General features: G+C 43.7%; 1 protein-coding gene across 1 annotated transcript in view; it reads left to right on the top strand.

Moving 5' to 3' along the window:
- LOC107574956 (ERC protein 2-like) overlaps positions 1 to 11,214 on the top strand; it is a gene marked incomplete at its 5' end in the record, with an annotated part of 45,749 nt that overhangs the window by 29,944 nt on the left and 4,591 nt on the right. Inside the window, one exon of the mRNA XM_016261371.1 lies at positions 6,891 to 6,966. Within this exon, the coding sequence (XP_016116857.1) occupies positions 6,891 to 6,966 (76 nt within the window). The remainder of the gene's footprint in view (positions 1 to 6,890; positions 6,967 to 11,214) is intronic.

The following is an 11,214-nucleotide window of genomic DNA, read 5'->3' on the forward strand; positions in this document are numbered from 1 at the left end:
CTCTTTCTGTACTGAGTTAAGCTTTAACCCTTTCCTATACCAACTGTATGCGTGTGTGTGTGTATGTGCATGTTAGACCAGTCTATGTGTTTATGTAGTATGTTAGACTAGTTTAAGTGTTTATGTAGTTAATAAAACCTTACTTGTATCACACTTGACATGGTTCATTGTTTGCTCATAACTGGAGTCACTTAATCATGCTGATTTATTCTACAAGCTTTTGTAGAATTGTACAGTAAGGAAGTTATTTCCCTTAACCAGGAAATTAACGTTCTTAGAATTGACAAGACAGTTGACCCTGAGAGGTCAGCTAAATATCTACAGCGGATCTAAAATATTAATAATTAATTATAACTAGTTATGATTAATTATTCATTTTTCCCATGAGCTGATTCGTTACACCCCTTTAAATGTAATTTAACCTTTAAATGTATTGTGAATATGAGGAGAGAATTTTGGAACATAGTTGGAAAAGTCATGTAAGAGAAAGCAGTGGCTCCATTAGTGAATTGATTGGCTCATTTCCCTGTCAACTGCAGTCCATTTTGGTCTTCTCAGTTTCTGCGTGACTTTTGCCCTGTGCACTGTCCTGTCCATGTGCTGCTGAAATTCCTACAAGAATGTTTTGATGTGGGTATTTTCTAGCTCTATATTGAAGCTATATCTGTTATGAGGAAATAGGAAATACTTCTTGTGGCAAGGGCCATAGCAAGTTTAGAAAATTAGTGAGATCCAGGTTGAGGTGTCAAGAATTGTACCATAATTATTACACATACAAATGCAAACCTTTCTAAACATTACAAACTTAAAATTAAGCCCAGTTTGGATGGTAATTGTTTCTCATCATTTGTGATTTAATTGCTGTCCAAATCCACATCTCTTTAGTTTACAAAATGGATCAGTTCAAAATTCACTGTTTAAATAATTTCGACCATGATAACCGTTGCATTTCGCTGTAATTAAGGGGTCTCCAACCCTGCTCCTGGAGAGCTACCGTCCGGCCGATTTCAGCTCCAACCCCAATCAAACACACCTGAACCAGCTAATCAAGGTGTTTAGAGCTACTTGATAATTACTTACAGGTGTGTTGGAGCAGGGTTGTCTGCAGGACGGTAGCTCTCCAGGAGCAGGGCTGGAGATCCCTGCTGTAATTTGCATGCATTTTAGATGCACTCTTATTACTTAAATACACTTCCATGGATTCCTGGGTACCCACACCCGCAGAGGTACTGGAGGAATTGGTCAACACCCTCCGGGCCTCTCTCACACCAGTCACTACCCCACAGTCTGCCTCTGTAAGTCCCATGGCCATTCCTGCTTGCTATGCTGGTGGCGCAGCTGAGTGTGTGGAAGATTTTTATTGGTCCTCAGTGCCTACCGGCAGGGTTTGAATCCTCGTATCTGTGCTCAAATGGCCATCTATGACGATACTATGGGGTTAGAGAGCAAAGAGCCACACGCATCTCCCAATGGTTGTCAGCCTGCCAGCCTGACAAAGCCGTCCACCAGCCTGCAGCAGCCACCAGCAGTCCCCCAGTACCAGAACCCATGCATGTATCACACTTGACGTGGTTCATTGTTTGCTCATAACTGGAGTCACTTAATCATGCTGATTTATGCTACAAGCTTTTGTAGAATTGTACAGTAAGGAAGTTATTTCCCTTTACCAGGAAATTAACGTTCTTAGAATTGACAAGACAGTTGACCCTGAGAGGTCAGCTAAATATCTACAGCGGATCTAAAATATTAATAATTAATTATAACTAGTTATGATTAATTATTCATTTTTCCCATGAGCTGATTCGTTACACCCCTTTAAATGTAATTTAACCTTTAAATGTATTGTGAATATGAGGAGAGAATTTTGGAACATAGTTGGAAAAGTCATGTAAGAGAAGGCAGTGGCTCCATTAGTGAATTGATTGGCTCATTTCCCTGTCAACTGCAGTCCATTTCGGTCTTCTCAGTTTCTGCGTGACTTTTGCGCTGTGCACTGTCCTGTCCATGTGCTGCTGAAATTCCTACAAGAATGTTTTGATGTGGGTATTTTCTAGCTCTATATTGAAGCTAGATCTGTTATGAGGAAATAGGAAATACTTCTTGTGGCAAGGGCCATAGCAAGTTTAGAAAATTAGTGAGATCCAGGTTGAGGTGTCAAGAATTGTACCATAATTATTACACATACAAATGCAAACCTTTCTAAACATTACAAACTTAAAATTAAGCCCAGTTTGGATGGTAATTGTTTCTCATCATTTGTGATTTAATTGCTGTCCAAATCCACATCTCTTTAGTTTACAAAATGGATCAGTTCAAAATTCACTGTTTAAATAATTTCGACCATGATAACCGTTGCATTTCGCTGTAATTAAGGGGTCTCCAACCCTGCTCCTGGAGAGCTACCGTCCGGCCGATTTCAGCTCCAACCCCAATCAAACACACCTGAACCAGCTAATCAAGGTGTTTAGAGCTACTTGATAATTACTTACAGGTGTGTTGGAGCAGGGTTGTCTGCAGGACGGTAGCTCTCCAGGAGCAGGGCTGGAGATCCCTGCTGTAATTTGCATGCATTTTAGATGCACTCTTATTACTTAAATACACTTCCATGGATTCCTGGGTACCCACACCCGCAGAGGTACTGGAGGAATTGGTCAACACCCTCCGGGCCTCTCTCACACCAGTCACTACCCCACAGTCTGCCTCTGTAAGTCCCATGGCCATTCCTGCTTGCTATGCTGGTGGCGCAGCTGAGTGTGTGGAAGATTTTTATTGGTCCTCAGTGCCTACCGGCAGGGTTTGAATCCTCGTATCTGTGCTCAAATGGCCATCTATGACGATACTATGGGGTTAGAGAGCAAAGAGCCACACGCATCTCCCAATGGTTGTCAGCCTGCCAGCCTGACAAAGCCGTCCACCAGCCTGCAGCAGCCACCAGCAGTCCCCCAGTACCAGAACCCATGCACATGGATTCCACCAGACTTACTTGCGCTGAGCGTGCTCGCCACCTAGCGGCTGGACTATGCCTGTACTGCGCCGCTCCAGGCCATTTCATTAAACCTGCCCCGTCAGGTCCCCACGCCCTGCAGTGAGTACTATTCAACTCGAGCCAGTAATCTCAACTTTATCTTTGTTACCAGTACAACTATTCACCACCGATTGTTCTTTTCAGTCTCCGCCCTCGTCGACTCGGGCTCTTCGGGCAATTTCATATCACGAGACCTCCTAAGCGTCTCCGTCTGCCCCGCCAACGTCAGGCCCAAGAGCTCTGAGTCGAGACCATTCAGGGAAAACTGCTAGGGCGTGGGTGGGTCAACTACCAAACCCTGCCGATGAAGCTGAAGATTTGATGTCTGCATGAGGAGACCATCACATTTCTGGTACTGGAGGGATCTACCATCGTCACATCCTGGGATGCCCCTGGCTCACTTACCAGAGGTCAGATGGGAACCCGGTGAGGTAACTTGCTGGAGTGAGTCGTGCTGGCAAAACTGTCTTGGGGAGATCCCTAAACCGCCTGCGTATCTAGTCCGAGCCTAAGTTGCCTCCACCCTAGTCGAAAGTCCAGAACCTCAAGAGACACCTACTGTCCCATCTGACTATGGGGCGTTCCAGGATGTCTTTAGTAAGCAGGCCGCCACCCGCCTTCTAACTCATCGGCCATGGGACTGTGCCATCGACCTGCTGCCTGGGATGAAACTCCCCAAGGGTAGCGCATACCCTCTGTCCATCCCGGAGCGCAAGGCCATGGAGGATTACATCCAGGAGGCTCTCAAACAGGGATTCATCCAACCATCCACTTCACCAGCTGCCTCGAGCTTCTTTTTCGTGGGCAAGAAGGACGGGGGCTTGAGGCCGTGTATTGATTATCGCACGCAGAACTCCCAGACAGTAAAGCTGCCATACCCACTTCCCCTGGTCCCAGCCGCCCTTGAGGAACTCCGTGGAGCCTGCATCTTCTCCAAGTTGGACCTGCGGAGCACGTACAACCTTGTCCGAATCCGGGAAGGTGATGAGTGGAAGACGGCATTCATAACTCCCACAGGCCACTATGAATATCGGGTCATGTCGTATGGCCTAGCTAACTCACCGTCTGTCTTCCAAGGCTTCATGAACGAGGTGTTCCGGGAGTTCCTTCATCGCTTCGTGATAGTCTACATCGATGATATCCTCATATAGTCCCAGAACCTGGCTGTACTTCGCCCCCACATGAAGCAGGTCCTCCAGAGGCTCCGACAACATCACCTTTACCTTAAACTGGAGAAGTGCGAATTCCATCGCTCCACGGTTCAGTTCCTCGGTTACGTCATCAGCCGGAATGGCTGTCGCAGCACTGTGGTGAGCCTCCCAGCCTCCTTCATTATGCTTACTTTTCCAAAAAACTGACCCCAGCGGAGCAGAACTCAGACATCGGCAAATGGGAATTGCTCGCCATCAAATTAGCTCTGGAGGAGTGGCGTCACTGGCTGGAGGGAGCCCACCATCCTTTCACTGTCATCACCGACCATAAAAATCTGCAATATCTCAGAGATGCTAAAAGACTCAAACCACGTCAAGCCAGATGGGCATTGTTCTTTACTCGGTTCCAGTTCACCATCCCTTACTGTCCCGGAAATCGCAACTGCAAAGCCGATGCCCTATCGCGCCTGCACTCTCCCGACAAACCCACTGAAGCGGAACCCATTCTACCTCCAGCTCTGATAGTCAGCCCCATTCAATGGAACATCTCCAAAGACATCCTTGACACCTCTCGCACCGAGCCTGCTCCGCTGGGAGGCTCAGAGGGGAAAACCTATGTCCCAACATCACAACGCCAAACCCTTCTGGGCTCAGTTCACAGAGTACCGGGCTCTGGACACCCAGGCAGCAAACAGACCCTCCAAGCCTGGTACTGGTGGCCCAGTATGCACACCCACTGAACCGGCACTGAGCCTGCTCCACTGGGAGGCCCAAAGGGGAAAACTTATTTCCCAACATCACAACACCAAACCCTTCTGGGCTCAGTTCACAGTGTACCGGGCTCTGGACACCCAGGCAGCAAACAGACCCTCCAAGCCTGGTACTGGTGGCCCAGTATGGCCCGGGATGTCACCAGTTACGTCCGAAGCTGCTCAGTCTGTACCATGTCTCAAACTCCTCGTCATCTTCCCATAAGCAAGCTTGTCCCGCTACCCATACCACGGAGACCCTTAAAAAAAAAAGTTACATTTCATGACTTCAGTCACTTTTGACTGCAAAGGTACTAAGTGTGACCAAAAAATGTAGAGGCCCAAAGGGTTAAATGCATAATTTATGGATGCAAAAAAAACTTTTTTCATAGGTGTGTTCTTGGAATGCTCCAAACAAACGGCCACTGATCCAGATCATGGAACCAGCCGATAATCACTTCGTTATATGTGGTCTCTCAAATTGCAGGTTACATTTTTATTATACAAAAAACACGGGCATGTATGGCAGTATGGTGAATATGAAAAGCTAAGCGGTGGTGATGGTGTCTCAATCTGCACAGGGCTAGAGTACCAACAGTTACAAGGGTGTGTATTATACCAAGTTTGTTTTTAAATAACTGCCCAACAAATTAAAAATGGCAATAGCTAAGTTTCCATCACTCTGTTTTTATGCATATTTTGAAGTATCTCATCAGAAACGACAAATAATTTTTTTTTTTAAATCCCTAATTTTGCAAAAAAGTTTTTATGGTTGCTGAGGTGGTTTTTGACAAAAATAATCAATGCGAGTGATGCGAGATGGAAACACATTTAGTGAATAAAATCCTCCATGCACATCAAAAAAGTCATGTGACTTTGCTCGATGGAATGGCATAACTTGACTAACCAACGGTCCGATCTCATTGTACAGCGTCTGAAATGTTGTTATGGTCATTCTGAAATGTCTGAGTAACGTCTGGTCTAAAAGTGTTTCTGTATAATTGTCTCATAAATTGTGCATGCATGTGCTGATCTCCTTTCAATCTCCTTTTGAATACGTCTCCATATTAAAACTGGTGATTGGTGTCCATGTATCACAAAAAGCAACCTGGTCTAAAAAATAAAGTTATTGCAGTTATTGCGCATTGGGTAGGAAATAGTGCTCCCAAAACATGCCCCTTAAAAAGGCACTATAATGAACACTATAATGAATGCACTATGTGAACAAATGAGAAACTAATATAACCAATATCTTACAAAGTTAAAAGGCAGAAAATGTAAAGGAAACAATGTACTACATAGGGGATATCCAATCCTGCTCTTGGAGGGCCAACATCCTGCAGAGTTTAGTTCCATTACGCTCCAACACACTTTCCTGGAATTTTCTATTGAGTCTGAAGACCTGTGCTCAATTAGGATTAGAGCTAAAATCTGCAGAACAGTGGACCTCCAGGAAGAGGTTTGGACACCCCTGTATTACAGTATAAGCTTTACTCCCTGCATAATCACAGAAAAAAATGGCTTCATGTTTTTTTACGGTGGTTGTGGATGCATCAAACTATAGTTTGTGAAAGAGAGTTTTTATTTTTTATTATTATTTTTTTTTTAGTAGTTTAATGATGATAGGCAGCAGTTTAAGATTCCCTGTCTGACCTTTTGGGCAAAATTGTGCACCATATGGTCTAAATTCTTCTGATCACAGGAAACGAGAAGGAGACTGTGAGTTATCATCGAAATGCTCTTGATGGCTAAGTATGTCCTCCTGCTGTGCCCTTCATTATGTGTGTATGTGTGTGTTTACTGTATTTTATGTTTTTGTCTGCTTCTAATAAATTACTTACTAATGACTTACCGTAGGTCGTAACCATCCCCCTTCTCTTACCTTCCCATCAGACAACAGGCTCTGCTGGCTGCTGTCAGTGAAAAAGATGGCTGCATCAATCTACTAGAACATTCTCCCATGAGAAACATGTCAACCCCTGAGGACGTGATGACCTTGAGAAGAGAGAAGGAAAGGTTTATGAATCACCAAAAACAGCAGGCCAGTTAATGATTTTCTCCATGTGGTTTTATGGTTTTAATGTGAATCCAGCCAGTGTGTGTAACAGTGCTTGCTTACACTCACAATATAATGCATAGATGAAAGCATAAAACTAATAACATGGAATGTACCTTGTATTTCAGGGAAGTAGCCATTATCTGTTTAACACTCCCCATGAGTCAATAATTCTTCAGTGAGAAAAAGACACACAGATGAGAGAATAGTTCACATATAATTATTGTATAAATGTTGTGTAACAACTGGACTGTCACTATCGTATACACATGCAGAATTAAAGAGTATTCTTTGTCAGTATTACACAACAACCAGGAATAGGCAAAACACACATACACGCATCATTGCCTCTAAAATACCAGGATGGCTAATATTTTTTAAAAATAACAATTTTATGATTAAGACAAATCAGTTGATCTGCTCCCATCAGCTAAAACAGCTAAAAACTTAAGCTAAACACTAAAAACAGATTTTAAGATATATTTTGATGGGTTCCTTATGATTCGCTTAAAACTTTTCAAATAATATTGTAAATTCTAAGTCTAAATTCAAACTTTTATATGTAATGGTTCTCACAGTTGGCACCAACCTAATATTGTGAGTTTTGGACACGTCACTTAAGTGTGAAAATGTCGGATGACCCCTCTCCGCTTTTACCTTGGGGTACCAGCTAAGGCATTTCACCTTAACAATAAAATAACAATTAAGGAGAATTTCTGAGACTCTTACTGTATTATCAACACAAGGAAGGCACACGTGTAACAAAATTATTTTTTAAAAATAATCAATAGACAAGTAACAAGTAATATAACTATGAAGTGAATACCACAATGGATAAGAAAATTGCCACGTATGCAAGCCCATGAAAAAGACGAGGATGAGATTACAGGTGTGATCTAACAAATGTTCCCATGTTCAAATTAAAGTTCAGGGGAGTGGAGAAGCTAAGACTGAATATGAGAAAAAGATGGATGGCCAGGCCCGTGTGGCAAGCCTGGACACTGAGGGGAAATCGAGAGCCAGGATGGTGCCAGCAAGGAAGGAAGCCAGAAGGTGGAGCAGAAGAACCCAATGGCAGAGCAGAAGACCACCACAGCAGACCAGATGGGACTGAATACCCCCAAGGTGGAGCAGAAGACCAGCAGAGCAGATGAGCCCCTGGGTTGCATCGGAGACCACTGGAGTTCAAGTGGCTTATAGCAGTGGTTCTCAAACTGGGGTCCACCAGATGGCGCTAGGGAGGACGCATAAAAATTCTAGATTCTAAATTAGAAAATTATTTAAAAAAATTATTTTACCTGTATATAAGTCAGCATTGTCAACCTATGTACATTATCTTGTAAATAAAAAATAGAAAAAATAATAAAGTAATATCAATTATATGCAGCACACTACGCTGAAACGTCACCAAAAACTCAGTTGACGTACTAGTGCACAGAACGGTTAGCCATGAAAACGCTGATAAATGCTAAGACTCTTTAAAATGGATACGTTTTTAGATAGAGGATGCAGTGTCTTAGCTGGGAAGGTTAATACAGGAAAAAAAACTAAACTATAGAATATGGCTTTATGGAATATAGTGATGGCAGACCACAGTGCATGCTGTGCTTGAAGATCTTATCCATTGAAGCGCTGAAACCTTATAACCACAAAAGGATTCACTCTACACAAGGGGGCCTCCTGCTGAAAAAGTTTGAGAACAACTGGCGTAGAGAACTCTAGGAATACTGGCAAACAAGAGGACATCTGGAGTGCCTGCTGATAGCCTGACATCTGTAAGGCTGGTTCTCAGGTGGATGTCTGGAGTGCTGATGGCCTATGGGCAGACATCTCAAAGACCAGATGACACGCTGACTTCTAAGGTGCTGGCTGAGTGTGGCCCTTTTGGCAGGCCGGCTGATCGGAGAGCACCTCGGAGGACCGGCAGAGCTGGTTTTTGGAATTTGGAGGACCAGCAGAGCTGGTTGCGTCTGGTGGGCCATCAGAGCTTAAAGTATCAGGAGGGCCAACTGAGAGATGGGCATCTGGAGTGAAGGCCACAGCAAACCTAGTGAGACAAGACAACAAACAAAGGATTCAAAAGTGTTCCCCATGGTCAGGATAATGGAGCTAGGGATGGCCTTCGTGGCTGGGACGAGGGGACTAGGGACTGCCTCTGTGGCCAAGGCAAGGGAACTTAGGTTGGCCTCCTTGGCCAACAGGTATAACAGGTATAACAGAGGTCGCAGGATATCCAGAGAGTGCAACAATGGAGAAGCAGAAGCGTGTGTGGCCCAAAGTGAAGACGTCATAGGTAATAAGTATGGGTTCACCTGACCCAGATGTGTAGAGACGAATTAACTAGGTAGTGCTGCGACTACTGGGCTTGGGGTTACTAGAACCACTTGGCTTGGCAGAACTGTAGGAACATCTGCCATCAGGTGAAGCAGTGGTGCTGGTTTTCTATGCATGGATATGTTTCCATTTGTGGAGTTCCTTCTAGATTCTTTGCATCAAAAACCACTGGCAATGGAGTGGAAGCCATTTGAGTGGTACTTGCTCCCTGTGGACCCCTGTGTCTGATCAGTCTTTTAAAGGATCCTTACTGCTCACCTCATTTGGGGAAGGATCTAGAAACTCAAGGAAAAAGGTGAGTGCTCTAACACATCCATAATTTGATTGGATGTCAGATGGGCTGTCAAATACCGTATCGTCCCAAGCTCAATGAGACACCAACTGGCATCAGTGAAATGTTAATGACATTCTGCCTTCTCATGCTGGAAAGCAGCCTGCCACAGTTTTTAGTGCTTACGCACCTACCCTTTCGTCAGTAGAATAGGTGAAGAATATATTCACAGAGACACTGGATGAGACCCTAAGGAAGATTAATGAAAGTGACAAAATCTTTCTGCTGGGCTATTGTAACACAAGAGTAGGTGCAAGACATCAGGAAAAAGAGACATGTAACAACTATTAACACACTGTTGATTAGTTCAGTGAAAAATTCACACACGTCTCTGCCCTCCTCAACTATACGCAAGCCTACCTAAAAAATCCTAATAATTTGTATGCCTTACAGCTGCAGAATCAATGGTGGATAACCAAGTTTCAAGACATACAAGAGCCCTACTGAGATCCTGAAAGAAAGATACATTCTCCAGTTCATCAGCCTTGTGTGGCAGCAAAAACAATGGGGAGAGCAATGGAGCCAACAATGGAGAGCAGCAAGTATTATTATAAATTACAGACACAAGGGTGACAGGTCCATCTGTGAAAACAGCATCTATCTTCATCCTCTCTGCATCTCCAGAATCCCAATGTGGATTCAGAGCAGGTTAAAGCACAGTTGAAAGGACATTCACCTCACACCAGGTGGAGGAGAAATGTTGTGAACACAAGAAGCTGTTCATTGTCTTTGTGGGCCTTTACAAGGCCTTTGACACTGTACATTGTGTTTTTTTGTGTGTTTTTTTAAGTTCTCATGTAGTTTGGATATCTTGCAAAGTTAATTTCTACATTGTTGCAATTTCATGATAGAATGATTGTCAGAGTTACTCTAGGTGGAGTGGAATCTGCCCCCTTCACAGTAGGAACAGGTGAGAGGCAGGGAGGTATTCTTGCAACAGTCCTATATATTATCTTTCTACTGTGTATTACAGCACAACTTCAAATTTCTGCACAAGGTAGTAGAAAAACAAAAAACAAAAAGATGCAACATGAAGAAGTGAAATGCATGGTTGTTGTCCACACCGGAGCAAACAACTGTACTGTAGCCAAAGCACAATAAACTAATTTATTCTCATTATATACTCATTATATAATCATTAAACGTGGAGTATATATTCTCATTATATCCTCATTAAACTTTTTCCAAGGCCCACAATTATTACTCTGATCTCATGAGACCAAGTCAAACATTTTGGATCTAACCGCAAATTCGGTGGTACACTTAATGCCAAGAAGAGTCAGAGTACTGAAAGTAATGGAGGACTTATTAAGTACTAGAATATTTTTACATGGTTTAATTTAATTAAGGGCTTGCTTATTTTTGCAGCCTTTCATTCAAACAAAATTGGCTAATTTCACAAAAAGACATGACAAGCTGAACGTGTATTGATGGGCGCCACCACCACGCAAGGAGCTGAAGCGAGCACCGCCGCCTCGGGAGGTTCTGCAGCATGGGCTGCCACCTCTGGAGAAGCTGCAGCGGGCGCCATCGCCTCGGGGAACACGGCAGCGTGCACCACTACCTCG

This window comes from Sinocyclocheilus grahami, unplaced genomic scaffold (genome assembly GCF_001515645.1).
Source record: "Sinocyclocheilus grahami isolate Dianchi unplaced genomic scaffold, SAMN03320097.WGS_v1.1 scaffold2410.1, whole genome shotgun sequence".
Classification (NCBI taxonomy): domain Eukaryota; kingdom Metazoa; phylum Chordata; class Actinopteri; order Cypriniformes; family Cyprinidae; genus Sinocyclocheilus; species Sinocyclocheilus grahami.